This window comes from Bos taurus, chromosome 2 (genome assembly GCF_002263795.3).
Source record: "Bos taurus isolate L1 Dominette 01449 registration number 42190680 breed Hereford chromosome 2, ARS-UCD2.0, whole genome shotgun sequence".
In the NCBI taxonomy this organism is placed as follows: Eukaryota; Metazoa; Chordata; class Mammalia; order Artiodactyla; family Bovidae; genus Bos; species Bos taurus.
Window position 1 is genome coordinate 35,009,602 of NC_037329.1, and position 16,420 is coordinate 35,026,021.

At 32.9% G+C, this 16,420-nt stretch overlaps 1 protein-coding gene across 2 annotated transcripts in view; it reads right to left on the reverse strand.

Moving 5' to 3' along the window:
* PSMD14 (proteasome 26S subunit, non-ATPase 14) overlaps nt 1–16,420 on the reverse strand; it is a 109,954-nt gene that overhangs the window by 36,866 nt on the left and 56,668 nt on the right. For both annotated transcript variants that reach the window (XM_010802008.4, NM_001076067.1), the window contains 4 exons: nt 8,724–8,795; nt 8,377–8,496; nt 6,307–6,377; nt 5,167–5,317 (listed from right to left, as the gene is read on the reverse strand). In XM_010802008.4, the coding sequence (XP_010800310.1) occupies nt 5,167–5,317; nt 6,307–6,377; nt 8,377–8,496 (342 nt within the window). In that variant the 5' untranslated portion in view covers nt 8,724–8,795. The remainder of the gene's footprint in view (nt 1–5,166; nt 5,318–6,306; nt 6,378–8,376; nt 8,497–8,723; nt 8,796–16,420) is intronic.

Sequence of the window (16,420 nt, forward strand, 5' to 3'; positions counted from 1 at the left end):
GTGAGCAAATTAGTAATTAATTTATACACTTATTCTTAAAATTTTCAAAAATATTCAGATTCTATTTTTAAAAATATGCTAGTCATTTTTCCTAAGTATCAATTATTTTAATCTTTAGAATACTGAAGTGACATTTATTGCACATCTTCAACATGCATGTGCACAGAATATATACATCACTTCACAATATTCATAACACTATGAGAGTTACTAAAATCCTTCTTTTACAGATGAGAAAACTGAAGCTCAAGAATATTAGATAACTTACTCAAGGTCATGCTGTAAAAAAGAGTTAAAAACTGGATTCTAATGCAGACTTGACCCCAAAGCCTGCACTCTTGACTTATTCTCAGCCTTTATGAAATATAATTTTTAATAATAAGAAAGTGCTAAAACAAAACTATTATTAAATAGTTTAAAATCTCCACCATCTTAAAACTGTCTAATAGAAAATTTCTTGGATAAGTAAACTATTACCCCCTTTACCTTGAAAAAGACATAACCTTCTAGATATCTGAAAATAAAAAGTAAGCTCTTATTAATTCCCTAATTCTTTCCTCCTTTATTTGTTTCTACTCTCCAAAGCCCTACCTTTTTTGTAAAACACTGATTTAAAAACAACAAAAACTACTCATTTTATATTCTAATATATCTCTGAAAAAAGAATGAACAAAAGAACCACTTTGAATGGTATAATTTCTACATTTTCCTCATAAAGTACAAGCTCCTTTTTTCTAAGTAACGTCCTTAAAATTTGGTTCAAGCTTCATCTACTGTGTGCAGCTTACATTAATTTCTGCCTCCATTTAATTTAATTTGCATTTACTATGTTTGCTACACAAGTACTACTTTATTGCATGTCGACACACAAAAGGTTCTAAATAAGTATTAGTTGAATTATTTGTCACTAGCAACTAATTCAATACTTAGTTACAGAAACAAAGCAGTATAGTATAGTTTGTATTATATCAGTATGCAGTGTAGGATTACCAGCATATATTTGGCAGAATGTTACCTGGCTCACTAGTGACACTAAATATGTATGACTTCTCAAAGAGGCTAAGACCATTTTTTATTTATTTCATACCCCAAAATCATTTAGCAAATAAGCATATCAGGTACACTTAAGAAGTATCTGATGATGAGTTGATCTGAAACCAGATAAACACCACATTTTCAGAAGCCCACTGGATATTTCCAATCAAAATAAACAAAAAATCTTCAGGAAAGTCCAGCCAATGTGAAGATGTATTTGGGATAAAGGGGTTTCAGTGATTTTTTTTATGCTTTCAAAATAGAGAATAGATACAAAGATTGTTTGGAGTCAGCAGGTAACATCTGAACATTTTATTGACAGGAATCCTGTGAAGAAAATTAGTTCTCAAAAAAAGTAGTAATAGTTGTAGTCTAGTTTTGACTTTGCACAAAGTGATTGTTCTTTTTGCCCTAATGAAGAATTACAGTCATATTACAAGCTGAATTTACTTCTAAGTTCATCGCTGGATCGAGTCCAGTTGTAGGCTGAATATACAGGATAACAAAACATTAAGCAAGAGGCTGCCACCATGCCTCTTGAAAACTAAAGTTTAAAACATTTTCATATGTGTTTTCATTATAAGTAAATTAAAAGAGAATCCTAAAAACTATTTCACTGGTAAATTTAGAGAGGAACTCATTGGTAATTTCTATAAGCTTACACCCCATTTAAATTACAAATGTTATTATCATTGATTTTTCACCTGTATCATTTTAAAATACTTACAGGCTTACACAATATACAGAGATATGGATTATTTATCATATAATACATTTTATTGTGTATGCTGGTTAGGGATGTCACAAAAGCTGACAGACATGAGTCTGCCTAAATTGTTTTTAATTAATAGAAAAATACTATATAAGAAAATCAATTAATATATAATACCTACTAAAAATAGCACACAGAACTATTGAGAACTCTGAGAAAATGTACAGTTCCTTCCTCTGACTTATGCTGGAGAGAATGACATCTACCAATGTAAGTTAAGAGAAGGCCCTGCAATGGCTTTGGTACTAATTTTCCATTCCCATGTGATTCTAATTACATTGTTCATATTAGAGTCAGTAAACAGCTTGAGTTCTTTACTTTTATAGACCTAGATTCTTATTCTTGTTCTGCTGCTTATTACATAATAGGATGATTCGGGGCAAAGTGATCTCTCTGACTCTATAAATTTTTTACTCTTTTATTGACAAACAGAATAATAGAGTCTATTTCCAGAATTACCAAAAAGAATAAATAAGTTAAGTTCATACGGTTATTACCACAATACCTGGCACACAGCAAGAAATTCATATACAGTCAAGTCAAGGAAAAAAGTGAAATAATAAAAGGAAATCAAACTTTATGGATTGAGATTACAAAGAAAGAATCCATTTTTACCTAATCACTCAAAATCAGGGGGTTTAATACTAGGATTTACAAAAATTAAAAGATAAAAATATACAGGAAAGAAGTATTAAAAGAACATAGAGTTCTTTTAATACAGTACAGTATAGTATTTCTTAAGTTTAATTCTCTGATAATTAAGATACCTTTTAAAAAAGTAACCCATAAGTAACTCATTTAAGTAATAATTTAGTAAAAAGAACACTTTTAGTAGAACACATTTAGTAAAAAGAAAGTAAATAAATTGAAATACAGGTATATAGCAAACCTCAGAAGTTATCCATTCAGATCTGCCTAGTATCAGTTTCTATTATTATTTTTGTGGCTAGTTTCTGCCTCTGAGAGTTTCTGCCCAACTTAAATCATTTATACATAGACTGTCATTTTTTAACTCTTGATCTAATTATTTTAACAGCTTTGCTAAATCATGTACAGAAATGGGGAAGGGCGAGTCCTATGTTATTATTCTTTTCTTTTTAAAGTTTATACTCTTAAATTTAATGATTAAACTAGAACACTCTGGCCATGGATTTAATAAAACTTAATTTAATTCAAAGTTTTGAGACATTGAGAGAACTATAAATGATAACCAAACTCAGGTACCTTATAAATGAAGTTAAATTATTGACAAAGAACTAGATCCTTATTTGAGGTAATATAAATTGCATGAATATATATGTTAGGTACAACAAGTGATATGAATCAATGATAGATGCTTATACTAAATTTTTTCCAAAAATATTTTTTCAAGACGTATAAAACTAGACAGTGATACATGTAATTCCATAGTTTTTGATATATATTTTAAAATACAACATTTTATCACATTACAAATGTCATGTGATACAAGTGTATTTTTTAATGAATGCACTCTTTTAACATGAATTATGCTTAATTAGAAATAAACAATGCAAACTCCACTATTATATAATACCTAAACTAAGTTTGGAAACTAAAACTGCCAGTTAAAATACTATAAACAAAATAACCAAAACACATATTCACTTACTTACATTCTATTTTGAAAATGCTTTCTTTCATTGTATTTAACTTTATATTTTCCTTTACAAACTAGCCACTATCACGAGTTAAGTATCATAAAAAGTCACACTAAAACTACAAAACAGAATTCTAATTATATTTAAATTTAAGTTTCAATTATTATTTGTAAGTGTTGTGGTGGGGGAATTTAATCACATAGTTATATTTCTAAAATAATTATTACTTAAATGAGTTACTTAAGGGTTACTTTTTTAAAAGGTATCTTAATTATCAGAGAATTAAACTTAAATACTATACTGTAGTATAATTCATAAAACTAATAAAATTCAAGGATTTTCAATTCCTTTTATCTGTATCAGTTAAAAAACAACACATTTAGTAAAAAGAAAGTAAATAAATTGAAATATAGGTATACAGCAAGCCTCAGAAGTTATCCATTCAGATCTGCCTAGTAACTGTTTCTATTATTATTTTTGTGGCTAGTTTCTGCCTCTGAAAAGCTAAATCACATCTAATAGTATCATGATTTAGAGAAGACTTCCAATTTTTATTCATCATAGTAATATAATGTCAAAAAGTGTTCAACTTCAAATTCATGACAGGAAAAACTCCATGTTTTAACAGCCATATTTAGTTTGTTTGAGCTGGTGAGCAGATGTAAATGTAATCTGCATTACTATCAAACTCCAGGTCTGATAGATAGCAAGCTAATATTTATTTTTAAGTGCTCCAAAAATTATTTGTAAAAGCTGCATAAAAAGGATTCCATAAATGTATTGTGATTTTATTTTAACAATTATTCTACACTACAATGGAAGTACATGCTCAAACAAGACACCTCAGCAGTATTTTAAAGCAGTAACCACCTAGCCAATTTCTGTATGTTCTGTAGTTTTTCTAATCCACTCTCCCTGTGGTTGAGCAAAATCGAATTGCCTCTCACATTTGCAGACAGCTCTGTGAAGGTGATAATAGAGCTGCTCCCTGCTGTCATGAGGCAGGAAATAGGAAAATGGCATATGGGGCTAGTAAGAAAGAAAAAGAAGGAAAAAAAAAAGAAAAGAACGAACAAACAAAAAAAAAAGAAGGAAAAAAGAAAATAAAGAAGGAAAAAAGAACTAAACAAGAACAAAAGATTTCAACAAGAACAAATATAACCCAATATGCTTTGCAAGTTAAGCTCTTTTCAGAATCATTTAGCATATCTAATCATTCATCTCTGTCCTCACTCCAAAAATGCAAACGGTTGATACCAAGTGTTTGGGGCAAGTTTTCATTGTCTAAAATATTTGGAACATACAATTCCAGAATATGCCCTGTACAATGTCTGCAAAATGGAGCTATTTAACTAGATTTGTTAAACATTGTGCCAATCCCAAATTTACCATTTTAAAACAAAAGGTAGAGAAATGTTTATGAAAATATTAATAAAATGTGAAAAGCAGGCTTTTAGTATGATTTAACATTTTTAAATCTATGAAATAAAATTATTTAAAGATAAACACATGATTAGACTGATTAAAGGAGAAACAAATCTCTAAACAGTTAAATTGCTAATAATAATACCAAGACACATTTATTGACTTGTAAGTTTTTTGTTTGGTTGTTTTTTTAAGTAGAGAGACCAGGGTTTCAGTGTGTAATTAAGAAAAGCTTTAAACAAAACAGATTTTTATTTAATGTATCTGTAAACAGAATGTGGCAGGAGATGCTAATAAAGACAGAATCCACTCTACCTTTCCTTTTACACTCTGAATGGGATCCACAACCACTGCCACAGCTCTCTCCGACAAGGCTTCAAAGCTCTGCTGAGTGTTGATATCCACACCAGAAAGCCAACAACCAAAGCCAGGGTGACTGTGATACCAACCAACAACCATCTCAGGCCTGAAACAAAGAGGGCATTTAGCCGTTCAGAACAGAAAAAGTATTACATTTATGATATGAAAAGAAACAACACACTAACAGGGTATAAATTAAGAAGAGATGAAAAACACACAGGTGTGAAAAAACACCATTAGAAACACTGAAATCATACACCATATTACCCAGAAAACATGGAAATGAATAAGTGTGACAAAGGAGTGCTATCATTAAGAGATGCACATTAACAGTGGTAGATAAGGCTTTCAGTTTTTCACCTTGTTACCACACTTTCTCAGAGCCAGTTTTTACCCTTTCAGCATTCAAGTAAATATCTACTCTTTAACTCCTTAGCTCTGGGAGTTGAATTTTTCAGGCAGAGTACATTTTTAACAATGGACACCAGGATCCACTGTTGTGAAAGGATTAAATATCAATTAAACCAGCAAGAGAACTAGGAACTCAGTCAAAAACCAATTTGCACTGTTCTGCCCAGCTGCTGAGCCTTTTGCTAACATTAATTCTGAAGTTTTTTCCACAGTACAAGAATTTGAGCAAGAGAATGACAACTATTGAGAGATTTAATCTGGGGTAAAAAACCTGAACAATATTTGAATTCTACTTTCCCTGTATGTAAAACTCGTATGACTACAAATATAATTCAATATTCAGAATTTTATTTAGCTGCAACTCTTGAATTTTGGAACATACAAGCTCTTTCAATTATAAGTGACTAGAGAGTAACTCCATATGCTAAACAGAGGGAAGTTACAGTCCAAGTTTACTATATAATGGTTGAGAATTTTAACATGAGGCATTTTTCTGACTGGCAAATTTCTTTGATTCTACAGGAAAGAGATACTAGATAGGTAAGCACTAAGAGTAACACTAACACATTAACAACATAGTTTTTTTCTTCCCTAAGAATGATATTCATAAACATCTAAAATTCTGAGACATATTGCTGAAAATATTTCCCATTATTCCATTATATGATCACTTGAAATACTTACCTTCCTGTCTGCTTCAACATATCCAACATTTTAGCTTGGAACACTGGATCAACTGCCTCCACACTGACGCCCTGGTTTAGAAAGAAAAAAAAAAAAAATGATTAGCTTCTACAAGAAAGAAAAAAAATTGTATTACAAGATAATGAACAAAAAGCTACTGCCAAGAAACCTATGTACATTATTTGGGGATACCAAAATAATTTAACAGATTTTGATACCCATATTTGATACCCATGTCATTCAATTATAATCCATATATCAATAAAACTTTTTAAATTGCCAAGTACCAAACTGCTGTTAATGAGTTAAGGTAGTTTTTAGGATGCTTTGTAAGAGTTTAGGGTCATGACTAATGTGTACACACACAAATACACACCCACAAAAGAAGTACCATATTAGTGAATCAATAACTTCTTGTTTACATCTGTCTAGGCAAGCATACTTCCTAAAATCATCCTCTAATAACTGACAGGCAGTAAGTCTCTTCCATCCCGTTCAAAGTTCTATGACTATTTGGCTATTGTTACAACCAACAGTCCAAGTCTTTTTCTTTTTTTTTCTTCAGTAATGTAAAGACCCTGGAAGGAAAATAATTTAACAATTTTAAGAGTTTTTTTGCTTGGTTTTTTGGGTGGCTGAGCTAGGAGGGGAGGAAGTTCAGTGCTTTTGTTAGGACTTCTTGGTAGATTAGGCAATTGGAAGGATACACACATTAAATATTACCTCAAATATAAAAGCATTCTCAAAAAACTTCCCACATGAGACAATCTGAAACCAAGTCTTTGAAATGCTCCATTATTTTGTTAGTTCAATCAAAAGAAAATTTTAGGACATATAAGAATTAAAGGCATTCATATCATCTCTCCAGTGATAGATTACTGCCATTACAGCTCCCTCAAGGCTTCCCTCTAACATCAGGAATTTAAGTCTAATCTACTTAAACAAACCAGTTAACATAAGCACTTCTTCCCACCAAAACAAACAGTATTTTGAATTCTAATTGAGAGTGCATCCTCAAGAACAGGGGTATGCAATCTGCTGCCTACAGGCTAAGAATGTTTTTTTACATTTTTAAAGGGTGGTTTAAAAAAAAAACAAGAATATGAGACAGAGACATATGTCTTTACAGAAAAAGTTTGCTAACTCTTGGGCTAGAAGAGAAACTTTCCAATTCTACTACACAGAGTGAACGTAGAGATCAAATATTCTATTTTATATGATCAAACAAACATTTACAAGGAAATAAAGGATATTAAAACTTAAGAACCCTTTACTATAACAGATATCCACATAAGGACATTCATCAGATAAATATACATATTTTCTTAGGCAAATGGATGAGAAGAATATGTGTGTTATTTTTTGGAAGGTCAGTAAATGGTTATTGGTTTTGGCCAGTTTTTAAAAATCTAAATACACACCTATCTACAAGCCCAATGCATTAAACAAAACAGAAAAAAAAAAAAAAAAAACAACCCCACAAAAAACTCCCATGGGTAGATGGGTAGAAGACTTTCACAATCAGTATGTAGTATGCTTAGTCTATGACAAATTACCACACCCAGGCAAAAAGAACTAAAGTCTGTCATGGTTTCTGTTTTTTTTAAACTTAACATTTTGAATAGGAAAAGCTTAAGAGTCATTTATCACCATATATAGAACATTTTTAAATGGGCGCTATTTCAAAACAATAAGAACAAAACATGAGGACTAGACAATGTACATGAAGTAAAACTTTAATTGAGTCTGAAATCTTTGAACCAAGTATTCAAACTAATCAAACTAATATCCTACTATATTAAAATAAGTAACATAAATCCAGTACACTATGCTAGTTAAAGCTGAAACAAGAAGTAAAGGAATTAAATGCTAGCATCACTCAGTCTACAGACCTTTAGGGAATTCATAATTCATCTACAAGATTTAACTCAATACAGTCTAAAAATTATTATTAATCTTTTATAATTAATTTTTCTATCAAGAAAATTATAATACGATAAGAGTTATTTTGCATAGGAAAAGAAAAAAGAAACACATTTACTTGCAGCAGGCAACCATAAAAGTACTCACTGTTCCTGATTGCGGCATAGCAAACACATCAATCACTCTGACGGTGTAATCATCCACAAACTCTCCAAGCATAAGACCCATAACTTCCATTGGAACTCCAGCTCGGCCATGTTTTAACATCTGTAAAGAGGACGATACACAGACACAAAGGCTTTGAGATCTTCGAACACCCCTCCTTCTAATTAATAACCTAATTGTGTTTCACTGAAAATAAAACCACTCTATTTTGTACATGCACCTAAAACAAGTTTATGTATGAGAGGGTTAACATGAAAAATATTTCAATGTAAAAGACACAGAGAAAGCAGCAGAGCTCAGTAAAACCAGAAACTCCATTCAACACTTACTTTTAACAGTGCCAGGGAAGAGATATAGACTTGTTCTGCTGTGTCCACTGCAGGAGCATCTGTAGGTGGCCCCTAGAAACAAGCATAGAAATCATTATAAATACAGAGAAATTATGAGTTCAAAATTAAAGTCCCACATTATTTAAACATGATTATTTTAAAAGAGTTTAGAGAAAACATGTTAAGTATCCTTTTATTCAGCTACAACATAAACAATCAAAACAAGCTTGCAAATATCAAACCTGTAGAAAATATCAAACTTAGCATTCAGGCAAGTTTCCAATGGATGTAATGCATGAATCTTTCAGCAATGCTAGCTCACCTCCACTACGAAATAGATACAATGCACCAGTTAGCTATGTTTCTTACCTCTATGTGAATGTAAACTGCTGTTGGACTAGTATGATTAACTGAAGAACCAACACAAACAGTAAATTCTGTGAGCATGATTTTCAGCTAAAGACAGCATGTAGACTGGGGCTTTGGGATCTCTGCCGATACTTCCGTATGGGGATGAAGTAGGGGGGCGGAGAAGACTTCTAATCCCTAGGTGAAAGAGCTGTGAAAACAACATGCTCTGCACATCACCTGAAGTTGTTCCCTTCCCTTACACAACATCAAATTTAACACAACTGGCCCAGATGTGAGCAAACTGGCTGAGACTGGTGTTAGCTAGTCTTTGGAAAAGACTTCCAAATCCTGACAACCACCTTTAAAGAAAACATTACTATTAATCTTACTACAGCCTAAGAAGATATTATGCTTGTCCCTTAAGATTCTGTCTTATTCATCAAAAGCACCAAATCTGTTTTTACTATAACATTCTGCTGGACAAAGTAATTTACATATAGTTCTTACCCTCAATATGACTACAATCTTATAAAATTAATTCTGCCCCAATCAGTGTATATAGAAAGCTTCTTGTTTTTTTTAATACTGAGGATTCTGGGAAAATGACATGACATGTACTTTTAACTGCCAGGTCCTGTTTTGCTTAAAGTCCTCTTTCCTTAACAATAACTGTTACAAATTATATAATGAATATGTTAGTTATCTAAACTGTAAGTCAATGCTCTAACTCGCTTTTATGGACTTGCTTATTACTAAAATTAAACAACTGCTTTACTCATTACATTTCACACTTATAGGTCTCTGTGTACTTAATGCTTCTTCTTGTCTATTTATATGCCAAATTCTGTGATTTTCTGTTTTGTTTTGTTTAAAAGCTCATAATATTTACTGGAAGCACTGAGTATAAAAAGTTCCAGAGTAAGTTTTCTCTAAATATAAGCAACACATACAAAAATTACCTCTGTTCACTTATATACAAAGTGGTGAGAAAAATAAAATCCTTCAAATATTATGTTTAAAAATAAATACCAGATAATACATTTTTTAAAGTACCAAATTCTTCAATCTATTATCACCTAATGCAGCTTTACTGCTTGCCTTTCAAATAGTTATGAAAACTCTAAGGTAAACTAAAGTGCTATAATGCCAAAACATTTGTTGAGGTCATCATATAAAACATGATAGTTTTGTTGATATGACCATTTTATTCATCTCAGAAAGTTAAGAAAGTTTAAGAAAAAAGAGAAGATAGTAGTAAATTAGTCAACTTCAACAAGAAGTTTTGGGAGAAATAATACTTTAAGGTCAGGATAATGAACATTATATTTATAAATATTTTCTGATTCAGAGCAACTTTAAAAATGCTCACAACAAAAGAATTTAAAACTGGTATTTAGGTTATAGTTATTAATATAGCCTTTCTCAACTTTCCAGAAAATACTTACTAAGAAAAGAAAAAGAACAGGGAAATAAAACTTCACATCATCACCAAATGCACTGCCAACAAAATTCAGAAACTATTTCTCCTGTCAATGAAAGAACACTGTTCTGTTCAACAGTATATAATATCTAGTACCTAGCGAAGTGCCTGGCACATGGAACTCAGTAAGAAATGGTTGGAAAAAAACAAAAGAATGAACAAATTAAGGTAGTGCCAAGTCAAAAGAACAGAAAGGAAGAATATCTACCAGTCACCCTGGGCGTGAGAACAGCCACATGCAAATATATGCAAAGATCCTTAGCTTCTCTCTATGGTCGTCTGATTCCAAAACATACTAACAGAAAGCCACGCAGCCGGTTCCTCTATTGTACAGGTGTTGTGTTTTGAGACTGCAGCCAGTGATATTTTCTATTGCCCCCTCCATTAGTATTCTGTTTTTTGCTCTAGTTAGAATAAATTGCCCCCAAAACAACTTGGCAAGACACTATGTAAAACACTGTCTATGGGATAGATGTGTTAAGGATCTCCAGTAGCAGAGAATATCTGCTATCGTTTTTCTATCATTATGCTCACTTGTTCAGAATAGCACACAACCAGGAAATGAAGGTGAAGAAAACCCCACCAAAGACTCTGGAAATTAAGCTAAGACAATTATGTAAGTGCCAGTACAGCTGTAGGTAAAAAGATGACCTGAGCTGAGAAAAATGTGGACCTATGGACAATTTACCTACATTGCCTTCCGGCAAACACTCATGAGGAATACCATTCAGACAATTCAAGGAGAGGAAAGTCACTTAAAAGTAAGAATCATAAACAAATTTCTAGAAAACTGTTTAGCATCAGTAGATTACAACATGATTTCTTATCTTTGGAATAGAATATTGTAGGACAGACCAAGGTTAAAGCATGAAAAATAATGCAGAATTAAAATTACACTGGAGGAAACAAGGATAAAAATAACACTATCACACATTTAATTCAGTAATGTAGAATATAAACCTTAGAAAATATCTTAGAATGCAGAGTAAAAAGTTAGAGATGAAAACTATTAGAAACATAATGATACTTAAAACAGAAAGTAAGGAGATACAAGCTATGAAATACAGTTGATCCTAAGGAGAAAATAAATGGAAAGCATCAATTAAGACAAAGCAAAAGAAAATTTCTTGAATAAAAAAAAAAAAATTAACTTTGTACTACTAAATGTCAATGGCAGTAACCAATGAAGAAAAGTGTTTGTAAAGTTTTAGATAAATCTTAACTGCATAGATAAAGCATAATTTCTAAAACCAAACAAATAGGAAAACTCAATAACCTGAAGAAAAAAATGCAGCTCAGGTTGACTTTGGATTTCTTTGCAACATTAAATGGCACAGTTTCAGATTTTTAAGAGAGAAACCCTGTGAAGTCAAATGCATTATCAGATCAGATCAGTCACTCAGTCGTGTCCGACTCTTTGCGACCCCATGAATCGCAGCACACCAGGCCTCCCTGTCCATCACCAATTCCCAGAATTCACTCAGACTCACGTCCATCGAGTCAGTGATGCCATCCAGCCATCTCATCCTCTGTCATCCCCTTCTCCTCCTGCCCCTAATCCCTCCCAGCATCAGGGTCTTTTCCAATGAGTCAACTCTTCGCATGAGGTGGCCAAAGTACTGGAGTTTCAGCTTTAGCATCATTCCTTCCAAAGAAATCCCAGGGCTGATCTCCTTCAGAATGGACTGGTTGGATCTCCTTGCAGTCCAAGGGACTCTCAAGAGTCTTCTCCAACACCACAGTTCAAAAGCATCAATTCTTCAGCACTCAGCCTTCTTCACAGTCCAACTCTCACATCCATACATGACCACAGGAAAAACCATAGCCTTGACTAGACGAACCTTTGTTGGCAAAGTAATGTCTCTGCTTTTCAATATGCTATCTAGGTTGGTCATAACTTTCCTTCCAAGGAGTAAGCATCTTTTGATTTCATGGCTGCAGTCACCATCTGTAGTGATTTTGGATCCCAGAAAAATAAACTCTGACACTGTTTCCACTGTTTCCCCATCAATTTCCCATGAAGTGGTGGGACTGGATGCCACGATCTTCGTTTTCTGAATGTTGAGCTTTAAGCCAACTTTTTCAGTCTCCTCTTTCACTTTCATCAAGAGGCTTTTGAGTTCCTCTTCACTTTCTGCCATAAGGGTGGTGTCATCTGCATATCTGAGGTTATTGATATTTCTCCCGGCAATCTTGATTCTAGCTTGGGCTTCTTCCAGTCCAGCGTTTCTCATGATGTACTCTGCATAGAAGTTAAATAAACAGGGTGACAATATACAGCCTTGATGAACTCCTGTTCCTATTTGGAACCAGTCTGCTGTTCCATGTCCAGTTCTAACTGTTGCTTCCTCACCTGCATACATATTTCTCAAGAGGCAGATCTGGTGGTCTGGTATTCCCATCTCTTGAAGAATTTTCCACATTTTGTTGTGATCCACACAGTCAAAGGCTTTTGGCATAGTCAATAAAGCAGAAATAGACGCTTTTCTGGAACTCTCTTGCTTTTTCTATGATCCAGCGGATGTTGGCAATTTGATCTCTGGTTCCTCTGCCTTTTTGAAAACCAGCTTGAACATCAGGAAGTTTACGGTTCACATATTGCTGAAGCCTGGCTTGGAGAATTTTGAGCATTACTTTACTAGCGTGTGAGATGAGTGCAATTGTACGGTAGTTTGAGCATTCTTTGGCATTGCCTTTCTTTGGGATTGGAATGAAAACTGATCTTTTCCAGTCCTGTGGCCACTGCTGAGTTTTCCAAATTTGCTGGCATATTGAGTGCAGCACTTTCACAGCATCGTCTTTCAGGATTTGGAATAGCTCAACTGGAATTCCATCACTTCCACTAGCTTTGTTCATAGTGATGCTCTCCAAGGCCCACTTGACTTCACATTTCAGACTTTTTTTTTTTCGACCAAGTATAATGCATTTGCCTTTTCATACTGTTCATGGCAATGAAACTAAACCATGAACAGTATGAAAAGGCAAATGCATTATACCTGGTCAAAAAAAAAGTCTGAAAGCCTACAAATATATTACTAAATATACAAGGACTCAGAAAATATGATTCCAGTAATCTTCCTTCAAAGAACTTCCTGAAAATGAGCCAGGTGAGACCCCACAAATCAAAATTACAAAGTCAAAAATGGAAACGCCATTATATAAAACAATCTGTTAAGACTACTGAAAGACAGTTAAAAACAGAGACAGATCTAAATAATATAAATAACCAGGGTTCAAAACTACAGATATTACCCAATAACTATACAGAGCAATGGATAGAAATAACAGTATACAAAACTCTATCTGACATATAGAAGGGGAAAAAAGAGATTTAAGTGTTGACTTTGACTAGTATATAAATACGGATTTAAGAATCTTTTGAACAACTTTAAAATAACCATGATAACCATTAAAGTTGATTATAGACCTTACCAAACCACTGGAGAAGAAAAAGCTAAGACAAAACTAACAATAAAAATCAGGGTACCAAGAAGGGAACAAAACAAAAATAGCAAACAACATAAGTTAAGACCAAATATATTGGTAATGAAAAAATATAAATGAAGTAAAAGTCTCTCATATGTGGTTTAAAATGGAAATTCATGTATGTTTCTTTTTATAAAACAAGCCACAATGGCCACCGTGTTTTACTCACCTTGCTTTTCTTCAGGGATGTATTGAATCAATAGATTTCCTAGTAGTAAATCACCTTTACATTTCCAGGATAAATTGTTCAAGTTTGACTTATTATTATGTTAACATTAAAAAATATATTTATTTCTATTATTTTATATATTAGTATATTATTTTTACATAAGTGAGACTGAACAGGCATTTTATTTTTTCTGTTAAATTTGTCAGGTTTTGATATCACTACACTCAATTTATTAAATGTTTGGAAAGTTTACAACTTCCCATTTTCTATGTTCTAATAAAATGTACATATACTAAATTATGTATGTCCTAAAATTTAAATTTGGACAAGCTCATTAATAAAATATTTACCTTTGAAGCTGATTTTAGAACTTGGTTTTATGACAGTGGTATTAATAAATTCAGTTTACCTGTCTTGAAACTAGATGGACTATTACATTGTTCCACAAAGTTTCATTTCATTTAGATTCAAAGTTATCCCCACAGAATCAGTCTATTTTATCTCTTTTTTTAAACTGTTCAATATGGATAACATTTCACATTAAATTTCTTTCTCCATATCACATTACTACTACCCAGAGAACTGATTTACATTTAAAAACAAAACAAACCATGATAAAAATATTGGTTAAGGGAACACTTCCTAATTCATTCTGTGAGGTCAACACTACCCGAATACCAAAACCAGACAAAACCACTACAAGAAAACTACAGACAGACCAGCATCTCTTACAAACATCAGTGAAAAAATCCTTAACAAATTACTAAAAGAACACAGGAGCATATTCAAAAGACTATCTATATATACGACTGAGTGGGATTAAAACTTGCAATGCAAGGATGGTTCAACAAACAGAAACTGGCCAATGTAATACACCACATTAAGCAAATGAAGGGTGGGGGGATAAATGATCATTTCTATGCAGAAAAAGCATCTGAAAAAATTCAACACTCTTCATGATAAAAACACTTGACAAACTAGGTACAGAAGAAAACTACCTCAACACAATGAAAGTCATAGATGAAAAATTCACAGTGAACATAATGTCCCATGTTGGTGAAAAATTGAAAACTTTTCCTCTAAGATGAGGAACAAGGCAAAGATGCCTGCTTTTATCACTTGCTTCCCTGGTGGCTCCATCAGTGAAGAGCTGGCCTGCAATGAAGGAGACGTGGGTTTGATCCCCGTGTCTGGAAGATCCCCTGGAAAATGGAATGGCAGCCCACTCCAGTATGCTTGCCTGGGAAATCCCATGGACAGAGGAACCTGATGGGCTACATATAGTCCATGGGGTTGTAAGAGTTGGACATGACTTTGCAACTAAACCACCACCACCACTCAACATAGTACTGGAAGTTCTAGTGAGAGCAATTAGGCAAGAAAAAAAAGTAAAAGGCATGCAAACTAGAAAGGAAAAACTACAATTATCTATTTGAGACAATATAATCTTATATATAGAAAATACTAAAAGTATGTTAGTTACTCAGTCATTTCTGACTCTGCCACCTCATGGAGCCAGCAGGCTCCTCTGTCCATGGAATTCTTTAGGCAAGAAAACTTGAGTTGAGTTGCTATTTCCTGAAAACTCCACCAAAAAAACCCTGAAGTCTCCATGAAAAGGGTATTAGATCTAATAGGTAAATTCAGTAAAGTAGCAGGACACAAAGTTAACACTCAAAAACAATGCAATTCATTAACAAATAATGAACAATCTGAAGAAGAAATTACAAAAATAATCTCATTTATAACGTCATTAAAAAAGAAAGAGATACTTAGGAATTAAGTTAACCAAGGAAATGAAAGACTTGTACAATGAAAACCACATATACTGCTGCAAGAAATTAGAGAAGATATAAATAAATAGAAATACATCCCATGTTCATGGACTGGAAAATTTAATATTGTTAAAATGTCAAGACTACTCAAAGTGATCTACAGATTCAAAGCAATCTGTCAAAATTTCAATGAAAACTTTTGCAGAAACAGAATACCTTTTCTAAAATCATATGAAATCTCAAGGGACCCTGAAGAGCCAAACAATCTTCAAAAGAAAACAAAATTAAAAGACTCACACTTCCTCATTTCAAAATTACTACAAAGACAGTAATAAAAAAAAATATGGCACTACACAAAGGGACAGACATAAAAACCAGTGGAACTGAACAGAGAGCCAAAAATAAACCCTGGTGTATACAGTCAAATGATTTTTAA